Below are 26,278 nucleotides of genomic sequence, written 5' to 3'. Positions count from 1 at the left end.
GATTATTTAAGCCTGTAAAGTTAGGTATCATATCTTATAATATTAAATGGGAAAGCTTCTATACTAATAGTAAGCGGAAGTAAATCTATCTGTCCATCTGTTTGTCTGTTACGGCCAAAGGCCAATGAAGCGAATTTAGTGAAATTTAGTGCGAAGCAAACTTAAACTTCAAGGAAGGAAAGAGGCTAATATTTAAATTACACCCGATAAACAACTTTTAAAACCCAAGTGAAGCCACGGGCATTATCTATTATAAAATATGATAATATTTTTTCTGTATCTTGGAATCAGCGCTAACGATACGACTAATATTAGTAGCTAATTCCTTAGGTTTATATTATTTTCGCCAAAAAAAAAATTCAAGAAAAAAATATAACTAATTACTATTATAGCCAGCCGAAGCTCTTTCGCTTAAGTAGGTATTCTTCATTTACAAGTTACAGGCTTGAATGCCCACAGAGCATAACATTAGCGAATATAACAAATAACATCTTGAGCAAAAATTAGCTACAAAAAACTAAAAAGATTAATTGAACGTGCTAATTCCGCGCTCATTTTTACAGTAATTATAAACTGTATAATCAGAAATCTATGCAATATTTTAAAATAAATGATTTATTTTAGGTGCGTTCTATATATCCTTAAAAAAACTGAATTTATGTTTTCAATACTAATTTTAGTTTTTCTGGCTGAATGTTTGGTTTTAATAGCCTATAATAGTTTTTATAATGTTACGCGTCAAATAAAGTTATTTTCATTAATATAATAAGCCTTAACTGACTTTAAACGTATAATAATTTCAATAGAAATAACATTTTGTTGCCATATTTGGAGTGTTCAATAAAATTCAAAATGGCGGTTTTTGATGCTTATTGACTTAGTAGTCAAAATGGCGATTGTCCACAAGTGATGCTTATTAACTTAAGTAATTATATGAATTTTTTTTTAAATATGAATGCTTGCAATTATTGCGTGCATAATATTTCAGTTTATTAATGTAATTATGTAAACAAAAGGCGAATTACAACTTTTGAAATACCTATATATATTGTTCATCGGTTTAGTAATCGTCTAAGACTTATATGCAACGTAACATATTGTGTCTTTTTTACTGCATTTACGTAAAGAGTAGACGCAGTCATGTCAGTTGCGTAGACAGGTTTTATTACGAGCTCGTTATAATACATTTCTTATCAGCGTTTAATTTAGAGTAGAAGGTTATTAGGAAAAAAATGTTTTACTTGATTACAGAGTAATGTATGCATGGAGTGCGGATGACATGCATATATTCATGATCCTAACGAGATGTGTTCATCGCTTATACGATGTTTGTAAAGTAGTAAACAATGTCACGTTTTTAGTAAAACTTGCAACTAGTTAATTTGTATTCGTTTGCGTTAATGAGGTTACTCTGAAACCACAATGTAGATTAGGCATGAAAGAAAATCGGAAAAAAAGTAAAAGTTCCAATTTCAAAATTGAACTAATTAGAACAATAAAAATAAAGGAGACTGCAGGATAAAGCAGTTGCCCCATTTGGAGTTAAGTTCAGCTGGATCGTACCCCCGGTTTCTACAATTACATAAATTAACTTGACTATAAAGGACGAATTAAGAAAAAAATAAGAGGAGTGACTCCTGGATTGGGAAAAACGGGTCGAGCTAGTAAAAGTTATTAAAATATTTTTTTTAAAGAAGTCTTTGAAAAAAGAACACTGTATGTTTTCCAGTCTTTTCTCGCAAGTGCGAAAGGTCTTTGATCCTGTATTATTTCTTGGTGCTGTTGACCAGCCCATCGGCTTATGAGACTAGTAGTATAGGAGTAGGTACAACTGTACGTTCTTTTATGCGACAGTAGGCTTACAGTGAACTGGCCGAAAACATCACGTAAGGAAAAAGACGCCTTCAGGCAATCGTTCCCTTTCTTTAACTCTATCTATTTCTTTCTATTATATATTATATAGACTTATTTTTCTTATTGTTTTTTATTGATAGTGGATTAATAAACGGGAATACTGGAATGATAATAAGAATTTTATTCCTTGTCGTAAAGATAATTCAAAATGTTCGGAGCATATTCTACCACGCTGTTCTAATGCGAGTTGGTGTATTCACATGTGGAAAAATTTCGTTGAAATTAGACATATGCAGGTTTTATCACGACTGAGATGAATTATAAACAATAATTATACCTATAAACAATCAGAGTTGCTTGCTTGGTTTTGAACCCGCAATGATAAGTTAAGATACGCGTTCTAACCACTGCCATCTCGGCTATATACATTCTCAAACGTTGTTAATTAATTTCATGTGTCTGTTATTTAATACATAATATAGTACAGCGAAAGATACTTCGTCTTTCTTCGTCGACTTCCAAACGAGTGTTCCACGACACATCTTTTTAACATATAATTTGTTTACATGTTATATAAACTTTTTAAAGAAGTCTATTTAAAATCTTGTTTGTTTGTCAACAGTGTACAATGCTGCCTGAAAATGCAGGTGGCTGCATCAACAAGGCTTTCGAGAACGTAGACGATGGCTTCCAGACCATCGACCTGCGCATCAGGCGAGAGGACGGGGACAGGGTAACTTGATATATTGTCTTTATATTCACGTAACTGCACGAATTCCGGATCCGCCATTCAATAAATCCTTTCTGGAAGATTCGCAGGTTCACTTTGCCAATTACTTTAAATATCGTTTAAAAATCATTACTACAAAGTATAAAACAAAGTGGCTTTCTCTATCCCTATATCCCTATGTATGCTTTAATCTTTAAAACTACACAACGGATTTCGATGCAGTTTTTTTTTAATAGATGGAGTGATTCGAGAGGAAGGTTTTTGTAAATAATACATGGACAATATAGGAAAGAAACACTGATTATTTTAGAAGTTTCTGTCATATCATTGCACCCGTGCGAATCCGGGGCGGGTCGCTAGTTAGGTAATAATGCATTATATCGAAATACGAGATTATCTATACAAAATTGGAGTGTTTTTTTTTAAATATCAAAATAGCCCAAACCAAAATAAAATTCCGCAGACATTTTTAACTTTGCCTCTTCGTAAATTCAAATCGTTTATAAAAAATACATTGGTAAAAAAGGCGTATTACTTGATACAAGATTTTGTAGATGTTACAAAAGCGTGGAATTAATACCTTTTAACTTCTACGCAGGATATGTTAATTTAAATAATTGTATAACTAATAGGACTTTGTATTTTTTAAATGTTGAAAAAGAGTAACTACTGAGTTTCATGCCGGTTCTTCTCGGTAGAATCTACTTTCCGAACCGGTGGTAGCTTCACTTAATTGTTAATTGACGATTCAAAAGTGCTTGTAAAAGCCCACTCGAATAAAGTTTATTTTGATTTAGATTTTTTGATTTTGCGGTATCACGGTACATATACTATAATATCATTTGTTAAAAAATGTTGTCTATCTCTGGAACGACTGGACCGATTTTGACGGGACTCTCACTGGCAGATAACTGATTTAATAAGGAGTAATTTAGGCTACAGTAATATATTTTATTTTGTTAAATTTAAATGCGTACATGGTCGCGGGCACAGCTAGTAAATAAATATAAAATATTGTGTAGTTAGTATTTATGTTTTTGAAGCATACGTCATATCGTACAAAATAATGTGTTATTTAATTGGTGAAAAAGAGCTAATAAATGTCTTTCTCGCAGGTGTTCTTGGTATAACCTTCATTTTGAAACAGCTGTGTGATTGTGTGAATTGTTACAGAATTCGTATGTCATCCGTGGAATGTTGAAAACTGACTTACAGCGTGTCACGCTATTTTGATCTGTGTGCCCCTATCAATTGTATAATTATTTTAGTCAATGTCGCATATCATATAACTTGCAAATTCACCATTTGAAGTTTTGACTCAGAATACCCTTACATTTCATATAACCTTGTATAGTACGACACAACTTAGATGTCGCATCGGCAAAATTCGTAAAACCGATCACATCCGATTTGAGTACGCTATCCCAAATTATCAATATTTATTTCTCACGCGAATATGATCTTTGCACAAACGTAATAACTTGTAATATCATATGACCTAATATATTCGTCAATTTGACGCGTCGATTTACATGCACTTGCTTTCTCTGTCGCTTGAATCTATAGCGACGAATAGCGTCGAATGGCGCGATAGGGAGCTATTTTTGGTGGTTGTGTAAATCGGCAGTAATCGGTTTTATTTTCATTCCATTGCATTTTCCGATGCTACATCTAATTTGTGTCTTACTATACAATAATTAAAGGTTCAAAGGTATTTACCTCAGTATAATTTAATTTTTATATAACAGTATGCGATGATACTCGTGTACGGTAACAGTAAGGTGTTTTATTTTCCGAATTGAAAACATAGTTAATCGTCTTAACGACCAGCGAAAATTCGGCTAAGAAATTAGGCATCAATTTCTATATTTTTTTGTAATATTTTCTGATCGCTTGTCATTTTGATTATTATAATAAATGTGTCGTATTTATAGGTTGATTAATGATATAATAATTAATATAGACAACGATAATACTAGTTTTCTTTTACTTTTAATGTTTGTGTTTCATTGCTTTCTGTTATAAATCTCTAGATAAACATTATTCAACTAAATATGCATATACATCTTACATTAAACAAACTTATTAACATATGTGAAAACTAATTCAAGTTAGTAATACAGCAGCCTAAGATCGCTCTAAGAAATTTATACAAACAAAAAATAAAAGCTATACATGATATTCTTACTTTCCTGTTTTGAACTAAAAAGAAAATATATTATGCAGGCCAGTTTCCCTCCAAAACACATAAATATGGCGCTTTTAATTTAGTTTCAAAATCAGATTAAACTCACGTCAAGTAAGCCGCACGTGCGCAGTGAGTGCGCATAGACTAATGAACGAACAGAGAATACATTACAAATGCCGCGCAAAATTTACAAAACATTTCAATTTAATCTGTATCAATAATAACATTTCAAAATGTCTTAAGTTATTTTTATTAATTTAATATCGAATCCAATGTATTGTATTGTTACAATACCTAAAATAAAAATATTGTTTCGCTGTTAAGAAAGTAATTGATTAAATAAACAGTGTTAATTACATACCGTCGTAATTAGGAACGAATACGTTTAAAAGTAACATGTCGGAACTGATCGGATTATTGACTTTAGTTACCTTTAAGCTATTTATTTGCAGGAAACAGTTATATTTTTTTACACATAAAGCATGTTTCATAATTCAGTATTTTTAACGGGCAAAAGTAGTTGTGATTTTTTTTAAAGCATCTATTGCTTTTTGCTTATCTGTGACCCGGTTGTTTATATACAGTAACGGGCTCCGGGAACCCTCAGTTTCCCGCGTGGGGTTGGGTTGGTAGCGTGGTTATACGCCGGTCGTCGTTCGACTCGAAACTTTTCACGTTAAGTTTGCAACACGAATAGCTTGTGCGAAAAGTATGTTTTAAATACGTGTTTTTTATTGTGTACGAGTATCAATTGGATGTGCTGAAATGGTATTAGTTACTTTTATTTAATATTTATTGAAAGATGATAAAATAAATTATTTCGATAATATTTCTTCCCATTTAAAGTCTTAGGAATTCTAATCATAGTGAAAACTTTAAAATATTTAATGTAATTTAAAGCAAAACAACAAGGACTAAGTGTAACAAAATTAAATTAAAACTATAAAAATATGTATAATTATCATTATTAAAATACATAAATTGAAAGTAATTACATTTAACAAGAATACTCAATTTAAGAATTAGTAATTATTAAGTATAATATTGCGATGAATTCTTTGTAAAAAAAATTAATATTAATATCTACAAATATTACAAAAAAAAATTAAAAATGGTTTGTTTGTGTGTTTATGTGTATAGAAAGTTTTTTTATAAAATAATATAAAAATATAAATATAAAATATGTCTATATACAAACATTTTCTTATTTTGTTCGTAAAATATTATAATATATTTTTTGTTTTATTAAAAATATACAATTAGAAAGGTATTTTGCAATCACAATTTCAATTATGAATTTACAAATATATGTTAAATCAATGTAACGCTCCAATCGTTATCGCCAGTTACTTTTTTATACTCCTTTAATCACATTAACATTTAAATTTACAATTAAAATTACGTACAAATCAACAAAGTAAAAAAAAAACTAAGGTTAAAAATTTACAACAATAAAAATGCTTATATAAAGTAAGTATAAATACATAAGTAATAAGTATCAATTCTTTTTTCTCATATTTTTTTTTTAATTGGGAAGATAATAAAGATACCTTCATATAATTAACTAAAAAAAAAAACGTAAACGTACGAATTTGCACTCGCTTCAATATTATTTAGTAGTATTTAATTTGTATGGTTTTGTTTTAGTGTAATTGAATAGTGTAACCTTTTTAGTGTACAGAGTAAAATATTTAAAACTGTACATTACTTCTACATATCAAAGTTATGTATAGATTGCGTATGTTATTGCTCAAGTAAGTGAAACTTAATTTAATTCCTCAGTAATAAATATCTTTAACCATAAAGAAACTAATTCTACATCTAAATAAAACTAATTATAACGGATGAATCGCGTATATTAATTATTTTTAAAACATCCCGACGTTTCGAACACTATTCATTCTATTTAAATCATCTATTAAAATCATTTTATTTAAATGTGTAATAATCGCGATAATTCTACATCGTATCGTTACAGAAATCAAAATTCCAACTTAGGTGATTGATTAATAAATAATTTGTTTTAAGATTTTATCTGTAGAGATATTCTGTTAGAACAAATACGAGACTCACAACACAACACACATTAATTAGAGTCATCGTAGTTCGTAATGATCGAAGTAAAAATGTACTTTATGCAAGGCTGCAGTGGTATGCCACGGTAGCATGTGTAAGCGATCCCGTGGCGCCCGCTGAGAGACGGTGAGGGTACCGCTGGTTTTTTAGTTTGTAAACCCGGTGGACCTGGGCGCAATCGGCGTCCAGGAAACCGGGGTGTCCCCCCACTTTCCATCACGTGGGGGAAGCGCGAAAAGCGTTTTTCCAGCGAAAAAAAAGGCTGCAGTGTTATAACTAAGATGTCATAACTTCCAACTCTTGATCGCATATTAATAAGAAAAAATATCTATCCTCATATATTTGCCATTTTTTGATATCTTGATTTAGTTTTGGAAATAATTTTATGGTCTTATTATCGATAAGTTACTTACATGTTGAATTTTTTTGCTCATTTTTGGCTCATACATCATAATTGTGTTAAGGTAACGGCATTATATATATACCACGGCAGAAGCTCTCTTACAAGAAACTTTGCATCATAATTTAAAAAGAATTAAATTAAAAAGAACGTAATAAATCATTGAATTATTAAACAATACATCAAAATAAATGACACGAGATACCGATAAAGTTATTAACAGGATAATATCAATAAAATCTATAAAAAAGAAAACAGTAATGAATTATTGATATAAAACCTTAATCATATACAAAATAAAAAATTTATATCGTGCGTGTCAACCCTACAGTCAGCGTTAAAGAATTAAACTATAATAAGACAAACCTTACATTTCGGATATAGATATAATAGATAGAACTACCATTTTATTAAAAAAAAATTAAAAAGGTTCCAATAGGGATTCATCTTTACAATTCGAACCTCTTCATAATTATTAACTTTTTTTTAACGTAGTATAAAACAAAAATCTTCCTTCTTCTTCCTTTACTTCCCGTAATCTGTACGCTTAGATCTTTGAAATTACACCATTGATTTTGATGTACTCTTTATTAATAAAAAGAGTGTTCGAGAGTATATGTATAATACAGGCATATACTATATGTACAATGGAAATATACATTATAGTGGATTAATGCTGGGAATTTCAACTTACCTACGCGGTACCTTATTAGTAACTAATTCTTTAATTCTGGTTAAAGAAGATATAATGTCAGCCAGTTTCCTGCTACGTCCTGATTGGTATTTATTAGTGTTCCTTTTAAATCAAAATCAGTCTGGAGTCAGCAGCGAGGTATGTCAGGATGTGGTGGGCGAGTCAGATTACTGATCGTAATCATAGTGATTCATGTGGATATTTTTCACCATTCATAGGTGGACCAAAATGTTCATGATGTCTTGATAGTCTTTGGAATTTTTCGTAATTAATTTATTTTAAATCTATTTAAAAAAAAAAACAAAAAACATTTCAGTTGGTTTTTACACTTCATTTATCAACCATTTGGGAGTTAATAGTTTCGGTGTTAATTGGTTGCAATAAAAATAAGAAATTGTCGTATTTATTTTCTAAAATTATCAATGATAATGATTGTGCTAGAACTTTGAACTGAAAAATCGTTATGTACATATATTTATCAAGTATACTTACACTAAATAATTGATAAATCAAGTATTTTTTAGTATATTATTATATTATAATAAAAAGCTACAAAAGCAGTTCTATTATATTTTTTATTTTTATTATATTTATAGGATATTTTAATTTGTTACATAAAAAACCTATTAAAATGATATAAGATTATTCAAGTGACATCTTTATCTGAATGTATAAGAAATGTAATCAGAAGAAATAGATCTTTAATGAAAAATAAAACATATATAAATGGCTCACAAAACACACGGACAATATATCTATAGCTTTACGAATATATGATATATTTGTATCATAGCTGCCGTCCCGACTTCGTCCGGGCGTCACGTATCGAGTCCAATCTAATACAGGAATCAAATCAAATACAAGCAAAAACTTGATCGAAATCGATCACCATTTTAGGACTAGTTCAGTTACATACTCACGTACAGAAGATTTGTACAAATAAATATACATATTTTAATAAGGCTTCCTTTTTATACAGGCCATATTATGTATCTAGAATCAGCTTTGTTACAGGATCGGTCGAGTTAGTTGGATCTCGTTTCGTTCAAGCCTTGTAGTTTTTACTGAAATTAAACTATTAATATTATTTCATTTATGTACTGCAAGGTAAAGGTCACAATATGTCGTCCACCCCTGATATAAATCTTATAATAATTGAAAGTTCTCGCTTGGAATATTATCGTAATCATACGTAACTTAGTTCTTGTTATATTAAAGGTCAGATAGCCATCGCCTTGCGTAAAACCTGTGCATAAAATTAATATTGATTAAACAGAAATGTGAAATAAAAATAGAAATATTTAAATACCAAATCTCAGATATTTTTCAAAATCTTGAAAAAATTACTAAACCGATTATCATGGAAATTTGGTAATGGGATAGATTATTATTATTGGTGCTAGGACCTTGTGCATTATCCCTGTAGGGTAGCACTGACTTATTATATATTCTACCGTCAATTGTATGTTCTAATTTGAAGATGTGACTCGATGTAACTACAGGCACAAGGGACATCACCTACGAGATGTGATAAGGTTCCCAAATTGGGTGGCGCTTTGGTTATCTAGGAAAATTGTTAAAATTTATATACTTTGTGAGATCTATTAATATATGCAAAGATGTTTTCAACCTACTTTACTTTTTTAAATGAATTTTATTTAATTAAATATTATTCTTCGTTTGTGTACAGTCATATTACTAATATTGAGTCTTTATGTTTGAATTAAATTAAACGTAAGCAACCGGTTTGGAATGTAGATTCTAGAAAAACTGTCTAGAAACTCAGTAGTCATTCTTTGCCATCAATTAACAAACAGCTCAATGATTTTTATTATCGATATCGGCAATAATTTCGTACAAATATTCATACATGATTTTTAACATTAAATATTCCAAGTTATTATTTTCTAATTATTTCCACAAATTATGCAAAGATCCATCTTCACAATGCCAAAAGTTATTATTCTCCAGTAAATTCTAAACAAAAAATAAATTATGACAATAATACTCATCATTTAAATTCAGTTTGTATTTATCTAACAATATATTATACACATATTTTAGTGCATAACTTTAATCGTGTGTAAGTGACCTTAGTCTGTTCTTGTGGCTGTACAATTTAAGTTAGTGAACTACGTGAGAGCTACTTCAATTCTTATAGCGGACCCCTAACATTAGGCTTATTAAGCTCGGCATTAAATCTTGAACCAAATAGAATGTGACAAAATTATTGGTTCCGGTGCTTTGTTAGTTTAATCCACTTTAGATCGGTGTCTCTTGTTAACGACGGTGTTTCTGAACGTGTAGGATGTCCTGTGTGGTAAGAATAAGATTTTAATATAAATTTTATTACCAAATATAAGTTTAAATTACTAATAACTCCTGAATATTTACGTTTGGAGATTATTCACCATGCTGTTCTCATGCCTCTCAATGGCGGAGGTTTCCTTTCAATATTTTCTTTTTTATTTTATTTAATAATTTGAAAACTGAACGATATTTGAATCTGAATACTATTAATAATATCGGCTCTCGAAAATTAGGCCTGTTAATTAATTTCTTCTTCTTAACTTTTTTTAAACTCTAAAATGAATTAAATATAATTTATCCATTAATTAGATATTATACAACCCGCATCGTAATCAATTAATGCTAACTCTAAATAATCTTTTATAGCAATACTATACAGGCAATAATGTGTAATAAAGTTATCACTATTATTATAGATATACATAATAGTGTTGACAAATTATACTGATACTACTGTAAGTATTCCAACTGTTAAAATCATCCTAGAGGTAACATCGAGCTCTGAGATAGTAAATAGTCCTAAGAGCTCTTTTGACGAATTAATTCAATTCCAAGTAAATCTGACTCTTCGTGATCTCTCTTATTACTTCCTTCAAATCTGCACCTATGTTATCGAGTAGTATAATTTATCGAGTAGTATATTTAGTATAAATGTTCGCAATAATCTCAGGATTAATTAGTTCGACAGCCCAATTATTCAGATCACCATAACGTTAATCATAGGGGTAGAGCAGTAACTATATTAAAAATAATGCTTCTGCAAAATACTAGTAGCTCATCTTTGTCAATTGACAAGTGTAAAATTTGCCTTATTTTATTACTAATTTCTATTTTTTTGTAATCTTTTCAATAACTTTAGTATTTGTTTGGTATGCTAATATATTGCTGTTAGATCAACAGTGATAATAGGAATATGAGTTTTCTATTTAATAAAAATAATATGGTACTATTATATCTACGGGTTAATGTGTAATTATTTGAAGCTTTTATATAAACATGTTTTTGTTAAGGTTAGTTTACTCATTTTGTTATTATTACGATAAAAATGTAATAAAGAACATTGATAAATAAAGCCACACTAAATATCATATTATATTTATGATAAAAGAGCGGGTACTTAGTACTTATTAACTTCTAGGCAGTATACGTAAAAAAATAATAGTTGTTTACTGATATACTCTGTAATTAAAATAGTGGAAAATATTAACTACTGAGTTTCTTGCCGCTTGTTCTCGGTAGAATCTAGTTTCTGAACCGGTGGTAGCGTTAAATTTACTTCAACATTGTAACTTGGCTATCTGAAACTGCTTTTATGACTCTACTTTAATAAAGATGATTTTTATTCATATAGCCGAGATGGCCCAGTGGTTAGAACACGTGCATCTTAACCGATGATTTCGGGTTCAAACCCAGGCAAGCACCACTATACATATGTGCTTAATTTGTGTTGATAATTCATCTCGTGCTCGGCGGTGAAGGAAAACATCGTGAGGAAACCTGCATGTGTCTAATTTCATTGAAATTCTGCCACATGTGCATTCCACCAACCCGCATTGGAACAGCGTGGTGGAATATGTTCCAAACCCTCTTCTTAATGGAAGAGGAGGCCATTAGCCCTGCAGTGGGAAATTTTCAGGCTGTTACTTTACTTTTTTACTTTTTTATTCATATTCTAATTTTGAAAATTGTTGAGCTTACTTCGTAATTTTTAATGTAAGTATGTTGTTATCAGAATGACAGAGATGGAGAATGGTCAGCGGAGCGCGACCTCCGCTGCGGTTGGGGAGCGCTGCGACCAGCGTGGCTGCAGCGCTTCCGCACCGCTAAATGGGCGCTGTTCTGGCTGTGCTGGGCTGGAGCTATACAGGGTGAGTACTAACTAGTAACATTGGCTCGTTGAAATTAGCTAGGTACCATTCAGTCGGTCAGAAGCTTTGGTGAAACAAACCTATATCTAAAGATGTAGGTATAACGGTTGCCTTATTTAATAAATTTAAATATTAAACTAACACGACTCTCAACGTAAAAATTTACAGACCGTGAAAATGGTATTTTTTTATTGTCATTTGCACGACTTAAACATATATAAAAAAAAAACTAAAATAAATAATAAATTAATAAAATAATTTAAAAAAAAATGTTTTCAAAGCAGGCGATTAAATTTGCCTGATGGTAGTTGTCACGTTTGTTTGCTTGTCCCATACACTGGCATTACATTCACAAGCCACTCCTTATAATGTACTCGTTGCCGCCAACAATGACATCTAAAATTATTGTGTATTTTGGGTATTGTTGAATTAAATAAACCTTATTGTACTCTGCGTACAATCCTGAATACACCGTTTAGCGGTAGGATATCTGTGGTACCACCCATATGGGTCTGTACTTATCAAGGGACCATAAATGCACGTAAAAGATGTTTATGGTCTCATTTTGAAGAGCTCTAGCAAAGTTAAAAAATTAACTGGCCGCTTATAGAATGGTACTGCGGCTGTATAAGAAAAAAAAAAGAAAAATTTAACCAAAATTAAAAATGTTATCGACAAGCTCCTATTCTTTTGAATAAGCGCGAAGTTTCGCAGAAGATCCACTCCTCATTATCAAGTTACATATAAGTTTAAAAAAAACAAAACGATATAATATATACATATACTACATATTTAATTATAAATAATCAGCGCAGCGATGTGTAAAGAGCTAACAGGCAGAGTTGCCTTCGCATTTATAAGATGAGTATACATTGATATTCTTGTAATATTATTTAAAGTTGTTAAAAGTTTTATTATTAAAACAGGCTTAAAATTAGCCGAAATCTCTGCGATTTATAACACGTGAATCTTGAACACATATTATGGTTCAAAATCTGAAAAATGTAAACCTTACTAACTACCTAGCACAGAGAATAACACAGGATATGGATTTGTTTGCTCACGATACATTATCATTACATAGTATAAAACAAAGTCGCTTGCCGCTGTCTGTCCCTATAGAATGAGTGATTTGAGAGCTATGTTTTCGTATATAATACATGGACAATATAGTAAAGATACAGTGATAATTTTTGAAGTATCTAATGTGATGTCGTAAATAGTGGCGGATTTACCAATAGGCTAAGTAGGATTTAGAGGGGCGGCAAATTTAGCCCAAATTTGTTATTATCTTACAGAAATTAAAAAAAAAAACTTAAAAAAATAATTATATGTATACACATTACGTCCGTAATCCATATACTCGTCACTATATAGCGGGTTGGAAGAATAATCTAGTAATTAACAGAAATATCACCGAGTTTATAATCATACTAATAACGAGAAAAAACCGATGTAATGATGACTGAGAATGAGAATATGATGTAATCATAAATGTTGCAAAAAAAGTAGGGGCGGAAAAAATTGATAGCCTACTAGCGGCAAATTTTTAAATCCGCCTCTGATCGTAAATAAGCAAATTCTGTAGTAGTATTTAGTATAGTAGCCAATATTTCAATCCTTTGTTGTTTATGCAAAATATAATTGGGGCATTAATTTTTTTCACCTACATTATTGAAATCAATAGTTTTTATTCGCTTTACGCGTAGATAACTTCGTTATAATTGATAGTCACGGAACCCCTCGCTATATTAAGACTATTTCACTTTATTCCGCACGACAGCATGTTTTGCATACGTGCTAGATAAAAATAGTCTTACATAGCAGTCAAAACACGTACACCGTAACGTATATTGTTACTATTATTATATTTAATTTTCTAAAATGACCTAGTGCAGCGTTTCTCAAACTTTTTTGCCCCAGTTCCATAACGGTTGTTCTTCTCTTATTTTACATACAAGATTTAGATATTGAATGAAAAGTAAATTCCGGATTACGATTTAGGAGTATGGGGAAACTGTTAGTACCGGTATTTTTTTTTAATTTTTGTGTGAAAATCTTCACAGAATACATCTACTTACCAAGTTTCAACAGTATAGTTCTTATAGTTTCGTTAATTAATATTTTACTTATATTGGGATCAGAGTAATGTATATGATGTTGTCCAATGTTTATTTATATTCATTGATTTAATATGTTTGTTATGGATTTAACAGGGATATATATAGATAGCCACAAGAGCAGACAGTCAAACATTTAATATATAATATGTAGTAATCTCTATATATGTTGTTGTTATACTTTGTAGATTTAGTTTTTTCTTTCTTCTGTCTAGTAATTGCAAAATTTGTGTTACATTACTAGAGATACCGGCTTCTTGCGTGAATTGCGTGAGTACAAGCTCGCGTAAGTGATTACAAAACTGCATACACCTGTCCTGTTACCGGTTCAATAAGGATTACATTTCGTGCTTTATTTTGGACAGTTTGAAAATTGAGAATCATTTGATGAAACTGATCTACTACACTACATATACAACTTTGTCTATATATACATGTATTTAAAATTGTTGATTCGATATTATTTAGTAAAGTAATAAAGTAAAGTAACAGCCAGTAAATTTCCCACTGCTGGGCTAAGGCCTCCTCTTCCATTAAAGAGAGGGTTTGGAACATATTCCACCACGCTGTTCCTATGCGGGATGGTACAATGCACATGTGGCAGAATTTCGATGACATTAGACACATTTCCTCACGATGTTTTCCTTCACCGCCGAGCACGGGATGAATTATAGACACAAAGTAAGCACATATATACAGTGGTGTTTGCCTGGGTTTAAACCCGAAATCATCGGTTAAAATGCACACGTTCTAACTACTGGGCCATCACAATATTGTCTATATTATTTAGTAGTGTATATCATTTACTTAACTTCCATATATACCATTACTTTTTTATCATCTACTTTCAATGGTATTCTATATTTGTAGCAATTCTCTATTTACATAAATACAATATTGAATATAATTAAATTTAAGAACAATAAAAAAAAACTTAGATTAACGCTAAAAGTTGTTACACGATGCAATTTGTGAAATAATAATACGTAAAAAAACCATCTGCAACCCGAGCTGTCCTCCCCTCGGCATAAAACGTTTACCGTAACAACAAAATACGGTAATTGTTGAATAAAAACGCGAACTACGCCGTGGGGCGACTAACGAGATTTACAAGGTGATTTCCTCACCGAATTAACAAACAATGCAACTGTCAGGCGATGGCGGTTTTCACATTTCACTTATTCCTATTTCTGATATCATTATCATTACATAGTGTAATTAAATATAATAAATTCAATTCAATAGCTCCTGCTATATTACTGATATGCAATAATAAAGTGATATAAATTATGATATAGAATCAAATGTCATAAAACCATATTGAAGGCTAAGGTTACTCTCGTAACAATAGTGTAAAACAAAGTCGCTCACCGATGTCTGTCTCTATGTATTGTTAGATCTTTCAAATTACACAACGGATTTTGATGCGGTTTTTTTAATAGAGAGAGTCATTTGAGAGGATGGTTTTTGTTTTATAATATGTGGACAATATAGTAAAGAAACAAGAAAAAATCTGTAGTATTATGTCAGCATTACACCTGTGCTAGGCGTTGTCGTTGTTCGTCGTCGTTAGCACTTTATAACAATGTAAAGTTCTGTGCTGTTTTGTATAAATTATCAATATGAGTTAGGGGTAACCTGAAGAGACAATGGTTTATGGTACTTACACTATAACCTCCTATAAACAAACATCAAATAAAAGTTGTATTTAAGCTATTTTGTAAATAAAAAATTTCAATAAGCGAGAGATCTCTTGTTACAATATTCTACAATTCTACTCCTTATAAGTATCACTTTCTAAATTATATATTACTAATTAATCTTTAAAAACCGCCAATCTATAATTGTAGATGTGTTTATCTTTTGAGCTTCTACCAAAGCAAGCTTCTTCAAATAGAAACATTTTCTATAAAAAAACTACCAACAAAAACTTAAGTGTAACCTGTTTTGTTGCATCGTAATTATTCATCCATATGATATACAGAGTAATAAATATAGATAGCGCTTCGACCGTGAAGTATAAATAAATATTTTAAAAAGATATTAACTGCGTCAATTAAAGTAATTGGCAATTAGTTACAATATTAACGTAACGTTATATCCCAAGTACAAACGAAATTTTTTGCGAAGTTTTCTTTGAAAATGATAAAGTAGGTGTATTAATGTAATCGTTAAAGCTTATGAATTGTACCTCATTAATAAAAGCATGGTGTTAAACCAACGTAATCCCAGACAAAGTGATATTTACTTTTTTGTTATTATTTTTGCTTATTTATACACATTTTAAACACCGTTCAAAATATAATCTTATGTCATTATTTAGTGTGTTTATTTCGAATATAAGTAGTAATTGTATGTGGCCCAACGCTGGGCTAAAGTTTGAGGAGTGTAGTACTTCAGTGCGAGTTGGTGGATAGTGGATACGTTTATGGCAGAATTTTATTTGCCTGGAACAGATCGCTGTTTTAGCAATAAAGCCGAATGATGCTCGCCCCCAACTTCTGTTTAATCCATATGTAAAATATAGTTTTATATCTTTTATGCAATACAGAATAAAGAATATCAATAAATAAAAACGCAGACATCGAGTGATCCTTAAATATTCATCTATAAATAGATAAACTGTTTTTGATTAATACTTTCAATTTTACAAAAATAAATTAAGTCTTAAGATACGATTTTACTTTAAGTCTAATTAAAATTCCATTTCGATGAAGAACTGAGATGGCCCAGTGGCTAGAACGTGTGCATCTTAACCGATGATTGATTGACGGGTTCAAACCCAGGCAACCACCACTATATATGTGCTTAATTTCTGTTTATAATTCACATCGTGCTCGGTGGTGAAGAAAAAAAAATTTTGTGAGGAAACCTGCATGTGTTTAATTTCATCGAAATTCTGCCACATGTGCATTCCACCAACCCGCATTGGAATAGCATGGTGGAATATGTTTCAAACCTTCTATGGAAGAGGAGGCCTTATCCCAGCAGTGGGAAATTTACAGGCTGTTACTTTACTTCGATGAAGAAGCATCACACCTTATTAATCGCGAAATCTTACCATCGTTTATACCCAAAAGAACAGTCATGTGCATTGTGTAATGCATTCCCTTCGACTAGGATGAATTTTCTTATCTATTAATCTAAATTCATTCATTAATTGAATTCAAATAATAATTAACCGTAGTCCAACGAATAAACACGGTACACTTAATGTTGTGTTCAGTGTAATTTCCCTGGAGGTTGAGTAACGAGTGCTGTGAACGCAAGCTGTTCGCAACGAAATAATCCCGATTATCGTTTATTAAAAATCACGTTTCGAAAAAGGATCAAGATTTACGACTCCCTCTTGTTTCCGGGTTTCAAAATGTCTTATAACCCGCCGTCTAACATCTAAATGTTTTCAATATAAATTTAAATTAGTATATAATAAATATTTAATAAATTTAAATAATTGTTGTAAAATTAAACATAAAACTGTTCTTTTAAATGTGTTATTTAATCATTTTTTAATAATCTACTATTAACAGCCCAAAACAATTATTGAATACATTTAATACTTACATTGTTTTGGTTGTAAGCCGGTATGTCCTTACCGGTTCTCGTAACTATTTCCATTGCAAATTTCATGTAAAGAGTTAATTTCGCATTTTTTTAATATTAGTACAACTTTTGATATTGTGATCGTAATAAATCTTAACGTAATGTTCTATACGTGTTATCTAGTTGTTTTACTTGTACTGTCACAATCTAATACTCTCATTAAAATTTAACATACGCCAAAAAATTACAAATTAGTCTGAACCATAACAAAAAATTGTATGAAAGATGTAAACGTAAAATGCTTTATTCTATGAGAAGACTGCGTCCACAGCATACTTTGTAGTACCTAATAATTTCCCGCGGGATATCCTGGAATCTAGGCTTTACGGTAAAGCGGCTTTAATTTTACAATCTGTCCCAGAGTTCGCGAAAATTATGACAAAAGTAAAAAGTAAAATAAATTTCGTGCTCGTAATTACATTACAAAGAAGTAGGTTTAAACTAGATCGAAAATGATCCACTGCTCTCCTGATGTGATTTTCTGATTAGAGACATTCAAAGAGTAATTCTCCTCGTTACTGAAAGATGGCGGACGCATCTTCAAATCACCCAACATACACGAGATTTATGATAATATCCTTAACTGCAGCTTTGATAATGAATTGCATATGCAAGTAAATCAAGTATTTTATTATTTTGTTTATATATTTGTTTAAAATAATAATAAATAATAACAATATGTCGTATATTGTTAATGAACAAAAATGGTTTTAGAGAGTTTTATTTACATTAATGATAAAATAATTTTATGATTTTTACAGCCTACATATAAAGTTTTTATCTTAAACGAAATTCAACGTTTGTGAAGTCGCGGCTAAGTTAGTTTTAATTTGATAGAATTCTTGTCCTTAAAATGTTTACCTTGCGATTAATATTTCTAACTCATTGTAAAAAAAACCCAAACTAGGGAATTGTTTCATTAATTTTTGTATAGTATTTGGATATACGAAAAATTTTTTTAGACAATTAGCCTTTAATAAAAGGAGTCAAATATCTTCAGTTTTGGTTATATACGAATCTGCAACATAGTAGAAAGACAATTTGTTATATTAGTAGATATTACCATAACAAATGAACAAAGAAGTATCCGCATAGTATATAGATATAGTAGTGTCTTAATTTCACATTTCAAGCATGAAAAATAATTTTACAAATAAGTAAATTTATAGTTACAATATAAAAGATAGTTTAACCATGTCGAAATATCTGGTAATGCAGCTTCCTCATATGAAATTATAACTTGATATTTCTATAATATCTATAACACTGTGGTAAAGTCGCCATAAATCTTGCTTAACTTGGAACAGAGTTATGGCCGCCAACAGGTGTAGGCGACTTGTCCCATTGTTCCATCGCTGCACTGACATTTCGCTTGCTATTTGTTACTGAATCTGGATTAGAAACTCACACGAAACGCACAATTTCTATATTATTATAATCAGAAAGACAATCTCACTCGAAATAGGAGGAAACATCGAAAACGGAATAAGTCTTATTCGAATACTTACAGGCACATTTACAAAATTTAATCAAATATATTGTACGTAATCGCCAAGAAATTCTGTAGCTATTCATATCCACTAATTAAATCACGTAAGTAGATAATTATGTTATTACAGTTAAATTTATATAAGTTGCATGAAGACTTATATTATTTAAAGCATCCGCATGGTTCCTCATATAAAAACTCAGTCTTTTGCGTTACTTGTTATAACTATGAACAACAACCCAATCACAAAAAGGTTACAACTAAATTATAGTTGTAGTTGCACTATCTAACTCGTGGCATGATTAGCGCATGATTTTCAACCGACTTCAAAAAGGTTGTCAATTCGTCTGTATTTTTTTTATGTTTGTATAAAGGCTCCAAATGTAACAATAACTATAAATACGTTATGTAATCGTAAAACGACTTTTAAGTAGTCTAATATTTTTCAATTCATTTTACATAGGATGACTCCTATGTAAAATGAATTGAAAAATATTCTGAAAAATCACACACTCTAAAAAATATGTTGAATATGCAACTTTTCTTATTACTTTTTAGTGCATATTTATTTGTTTTAAAATTGTGTTTTGTTTGAAGTAGGTTTTTCTTTTCGTAAAATAATTTATTTATATAGTACCAAGTAGATAGAATCTGAATTATGCTATTATTATATGATGTTTGTAATGAACATGACACTAGTAGGAATAACTTATTTCGTCTTACTTGGTAACATTGGTTGATTATAAGAAGTCGAGAATGAAACGTTAAATATCTGAACTATCGCTTTATATCCTATAAATATATACAGGGAATTCAAATGTCTGTATTCAACTCTATAGACTCACTCTCTTTGCACGTGCACAATTTATTAATAAAAAACACGATGGTATACCTTATACTAATACAATCAGAAAAAAATGGATCGTTTCTACAGTTCCAAAGATTACCTCTACATACAAACAAACAATATTTCACTCTTTATAATATTAAATTTTTTTAATTCTACCACGAGTTCTGAAACAAACTCGTCGGAAGTAAGAAGACCAGGCGAAATAAAGTCAGCGAGTTAATTTTGGTGACGAAAATGTTTACAGTATAAATTCAATTCTTGGTTTAATGGTTTTTAGTCGTGCGTCACGTAGGACGGAGAAGATACCGCGTCAAATATACGTTGTCAAATTTTGTTTGACGTTTAGCACAAATGGCAGTTGCTATTTTTTTAATTTTATAACAGAAAAAAACTTAGTGTTCCGGAAAATAATAGAAAATCGCTTGGACATTTTATTGTATTTGCCAAAAATCGGTTGGTTTTCTATTCATTTTTTAAGAAAATTTTCCAAAAAAAATATTATATACAATATAGGACTACAATAAGCAGTTCTAATGGTACAAAGTAAAAATAAGCTATTTTTACTTTGTACCATTAGAACTTCAAAGTATACAGCAAATAATGAGAAAAACACTGCATCCAAGATTACTTCCCAAATGTAGGTCACTTTTAAAAGCAGACAAGAAATATGTCACGCAAAAATATCTGCAGCTATACTTGATACTTTATTGGAAACGAACACAAAATTACTGTTGAACAAGGACATGTTACAACTTTTAATTATTACTAAATATATAACTAAACTTATGTAGATTTAATACGTAGTAAATAATATATGTAGAGTATCATCAATCAGCTATACTTAGTGTTGTTACTACAGGCACAAGAACCATATAGTTACTGATTTGGGTGGCGCATTGGCGATTTGAGCAATGATTAAAATACTTTACGATGGCAGTGTAGTTATTGACAACCAGGAGGCTTCTTTGCCTAACCCCTTATTATATTAAAGAGAATGACGTATATTCAATTATTTGTACATTTTAGTAGTTGGTATTTCCTGATGCAAAATCTATTAAAATTATTGTAGAATATTCGTATAGTTTTGACTTTTGGTTCGGCTATGGTATTGGTCATACGACTCTTTATGCTTTATATCTCCTATGTATATTTATACATATGTATATTAATGTACTTACAATTTCATACAAGGTGCGCATTAATTTCATTTAGGTTTTGTTACCTATTGTGTGCCTAAAATTGTTACGTGCAAAATTGTATGTAGATAATTTATAATTAGAAAAACCTACAGAGACGAATTCTTTTTTTATCTAAGTATTTAATATGGCAACATTATTCATATCGGTTCGAATTTCGAAAATATTTAGTCAAAATAACTTCGTATGAGGTCCTTTAAATCTAAAAATGTTTGCTAGAAATAAAATAAGTTGTATATAAATTTGCTAAAGCATTTTAAAGGGTGCGAGGACAATAAATATCCTAGACGACGGAACATGTACAAGGCAATTGAGCAAAAATGAAATTTCGGTCCCACCGCGCCACAAATCATCAGCTTATAAAATTAAACGCAGCTCGCGCCACCGAATGATAGCTCAGTTAAGCTTACCACCCAGACTATGCTATGCTACGCTTTTAAAGTGCTACTTCCTTCAGAACAGTGAGTGTATTACTAATTACTGTACTTTCATAGTCGATTTGACTGCAATAAAAGTAAATTGTTTTGTAATCATTTTTATACTCATGTATTATATGTAGTTATGTAAAAGGTTTGCAAAAATATTAATCTCTCGTACAAATTATGACGAACCTACTAATAGTACTTGGAACAATAATAAATTGGTCGATTTGATGGTAATGAAAGGACAATACCCAAAAAAAAATATTTGAACATAGAATACATGCGATATCGTTTATCGAGAACTAGAATAATGTATGGTTATTGGAACTTAGGAATTAAAATTAAAGTGCTTATAAGCAGTTTAGATTTATAAATTTGTTAATCAAGAACTGCTAGTAGTGCACAATATATTAAGCTATTCGAAAATCACGTGGCATACATATATATTTAAGGTTTGTTTGTCTATGTATTCATTATTCAACTGGAATTGGTTATACAAATGGTTAATTATTCTTTCATTGGTCATTGTGTTTACGCTCTTGATCAATAACAGGATCCTAATATATAAATACTAACGAGATTTTATTTGGAAAATGGTTATATAGTTTGAATATTTTTTTAAGAAAATTTCGCTGTTTTCATAATGAAGTAAAAAGTAAAAGTAAAGTAACAGCCTGTAAATTTCCCACTGCTGGGTTAATGGCCTCCTCTCCCATTAAGGAGAGGGCTTGGAACAGATTCCACTACGCTGTTCCAATGCGGGTTGGTAGAATGCACTTGTGGCAGAATTTCTATGAAATTAGTCACATGCGGGTTTTATCACGATGTTTTCCTTCACCGCCGAGCACGAGATGAATTATAAACACAAATTAAGCACACACATATATATAGTGGTGCTTGTCTGGGTTTGAACCAGAAATCATCGATTAAGATGCACGTGTTCTAACCCCTGGGCCATCTCGGCATAGTGAAGTGTGACAATAATTATTTAATGTAAAGCTATCGCGTCGCTTGCAAGAGGCGATGGAACAACAGTTGTTTATGGGCCAGGGTTGGTAAATTTACATTTATTACTCGCTGTTATAATGAGGTGGTGTATTATGACGTGAATTTTTTATCCTTATTAATTGTGTTTATATTTACGCTGTCTTTATTTTATTTATAATCTTAGTATGTCAAATATTTTTTTTTCTTTTATGGATAACTTTATTTGATCTACCATTGAAATATTGACGTTCAAGATAAGATTAAGGTTTTCTTGTTTACAAGTATCTACTTCAGAAAGTGATTGACGGTACCACGCGTACTTACTCAATGCAAAAGTAGAAAACGTATTATAATAATAGTGAAATAAAAATCATTATATAATTATAAAAAAAGGGATCAAAAGAAACGTGGCGGAATAATGGCGTTTATTGCACTTATCCCGAACCGGAAGCGTCGCCATGTTTGTCGCTGCTTCCGGGGCATTCAGTTGCTTATCGTTAATTCAGTTGATGACTCTTGACGACGTTTTAATTCCAGTTTAATGACTTTCTTAGAAAACATAAAAACATTGCGATTTTTTTTTTGAATGATTATTATGTATAACATATATAATCATAGTCAATATTATAAATTCGAATGTCTGTAAGTACTGTCTGTAAGTCAGTAAATCCTTCTTGGGACAAGGTATCCGTTTATATAAGAAAAATCCGCAGATATTTTTTACTTTGCCCATTCATAAATTCAATTTATTTGTAAAAAAAAAATAATAAAAAATTTATATATTCAATACAAGATAACATAGATTATAAAAAAGCGTGGAGGATACTAGTTGATTTCCAGGCCGGATATATTACATACATATATAGGACAAGGGACAAGGTATCCATTTATATAATAAAAATCCACAGATATTTTTTACTTTGCCGATTCATAAATTCAATTTATTTGTATAAATTAATATGAAGTGTATATCTTCAATACAAGATTATATAGATTAAAAAAGGCGTGGAAGTAATATTATATACATATAAGTATAAGTATTTAACTAACACTAACGGCGACGTTTTCTAGATTCAAGATCTTTTAGCCGTATGTAGGTTTTATTATTTATTTTCCTTCCTTATACTTTTGTCGGATTGCATTATAACAGCTAAGCCTAGAACAATAGCACGGCGGTATCAACAGGGCCACGAATCTAGTCCGCTTGTAAAATCTCTTAGAGATAAGTGATAAGTCAATATTTAATTGCTAATGGAATAATACAATGTTATATGAAACTTAAGAGCTTAGGTAGCATATTGTATCTACATGAGCTGAATAGATAACTGAAACCATCAAAGTCCATCGAACACAAGTTTGGACCAAATCAGTTTTGGCAATTGGCATATTGGGTCAAACCTATCAAAATCCAGAGCGCTTGACAAAAGAAATATAAATCTATTTGAGTCACATCTTGTATATACGTTGTATCTTACAAATTTTTCAATATTTATGACCAAAAATAAAATAAAATCAAAAATTAAGTCTTAAATTTTTTAACTTTTTCGATTGATATTTTGATTACGATGCATGATACGCTAAAATGGTTAAGACTTAATTGTAACGCATAAATAAAGCTACAATAAAGTTTTTCGTAAAAATTTTCGAGTCTCGTCAGATAGCAGAGTTATTTCCAAGAACCAGATTTTAACCCCCTTTTTTCAAGATGACTATTGGTCGATAATTTCAAGAAAAGCTTTTCTAGGTATCCTCTACAAAATATAAATATATTAGATTTTTAATTTCATTTTCATTCATTTACCTTTTTCTGACGAAATGACTGGACTAAAAATAACATAACTGCAAACAAAAACATTCATATATATATATATATAACTATCATTTTAACTCAAGTTTTACCTACTCCAATGTCATGCGATCCTGGTACTTACTAACTACAACTAACGCTTTAAAAAAACTCTCGTTAATATTGAGAGGCTTCGTGAATCTTGAAAGGATAAACAAACTTTTATAATATGAATTTCAGGTTTCAGGTGTACTAAGAATTGTCTTTCAAACTGTAAGTTATATTTTCTCGTTCAAAGTAAGGCTATAAAAATGTCGGAAGTTTAATAGGGCGAGAGCACACCTGCTCTTTCCTGAGTGCTAGCTTGGCGTAAGGCTTACGACATGATGGAGATGAATATTTAATGAGATTTTACTTAGTACATTAGTGAAAATTACGAAATAAATATATATTTTCAAATCATATTTTTTTATATACTTTAATATCAATTTATTTTACATTGTTATTATGAAATTGCACAATAGTTAATTTTAACGTTACTGCAAACTCTACAAGCCATTTTCAAAAAGATTAAGCGTAGAAGTGTAAAATTCGAATAAAATCTTAAAATAAATATATGTTAATAATAATAACATGTATTTTTATGTATTATATATTTAATATATGTAATCATGCACGCATTACGTTTGTAAAAATAAGTTAAACAATCATATATCATTTTTAGATGGTTTAGTGTTGATTTGTTCTGGTTTGTAGAGTGAGTGAGCCAGTGTAACTACAGGGATAAGAGACACAACAATCTCGTTGGCGGCGTTTTGCCAATGTAATGGCTACTATTTCTCACTACAGTTGGTATATTTGTCTAACACTTATCTAAATGGAATATTACGAAACTATATGTGTTGTATCTGTTATAAATACAAACATACAGCAAACCACAAATATCATAGTTCAATTTCCTCAGCTTGTTCATCACTGACAATATATATTTCTTAGATAACTTAATCAAATAAATTTCTTAATATTTAAAAATATTGTCTTGAAAATTCTCGTGTCGCATTTCATTTTTTTTATATAAGTAACGAAAACATTATACGTAAACCGTCATCTTCGCACAATGACGGTCGGGTCGGACATTCAAAACTTTTTACATTGAAAAATTAATTAAACTTCAAACCCCTAATCTGGTTCAAGTTGCTGACATCTGGGAGGGAACTTTTTAATGAAGCCGGAGGTGTTAAATTAATAAACGTGTGTTAAATAAACACTTACAAGTTTTGATTAAAACAAGGAATATTTATTTCAAATTAACATCGAATCGGGTTCATACTTTTGAATATTATTTAAACAAAACGAAATTGACATTAACACCAGTTTTTAATTTAAGGCAAAGTTTTAAAATACCTTGACGAAATCAAAATATACTTTATTCGAGTAGGCTTTTACAAGCACTTTTAAACGTGATTTATCAATTTATTTTGAGTGACTCTACCACCGGTTCGGAATGTAAATTCTACCGAGGAAGGAGGCATGAAAATAAGTAATTACTCTTTTTCAATGTTTAAAAGAAATCAACACCGAAAAGTAAATTTGCCCGAGTTACAGAAACGTCGGTCATCGTCAAAATAGATTATCTAATTGCAAATATTACAGTTATCACTGTTGTCACTGTTGCGCGTAAATAGTCCCCAACCCAAAAGAACGG

The 26,278-nt window shown here is 30.5% G+C and overlaps 1 protein-coding gene across 3 annotated transcripts in view; it reads left to right on the top strand.

Moving 5' to 3' along the window:
* Nucleotides 1-26,278, top strand: part of LOC124543731 (solute carrier organic anion transporter family member 4A1) — an 88,367-nt gene that overhangs the window by 7,609 nt on the left and 54,480 nt on the right. For 2 of the 3 annotated variants that reach the window (XM_047122010.1, XM_047122028.1), the window contains exons 2-3: nucleotides 2,473-2,587; nucleotides 11,985-12,120. In XM_047122010.1, coding sequence (XP_046977966.1) covers nucleotides 2,483-2,587; nucleotides 11,985-12,120 — 241 coding nt within the window. In that variant the 5' untranslated portion in view covers nucleotides 2,473-2,482. Of the gene's footprint in view, nucleotides 1-2,472; nucleotides 2,588-5,382; nucleotides 5,541-11,984; nucleotides 12,121-26,278 lie in introns of those variants that run through there. The other variant, XM_047122018.1, reaches the window with a different exon arrangement.

This window comes from Vanessa cardui, chromosome 1 (assembly GCF_905220365.1).
Source record: "Vanessa cardui chromosome 1, ilVanCard2.1, whole genome shotgun sequence".
Taxonomy (NCBI): Eukaryota; Metazoa; Arthropoda; class Insecta; order Lepidoptera; family Nymphalidae; genus Vanessa; species Vanessa cardui.
The sequence above is the reverse complement of the archived record's forward strand: the minus strand, read 5'-3'. Positions and strand labels throughout refer to the sequence as shown.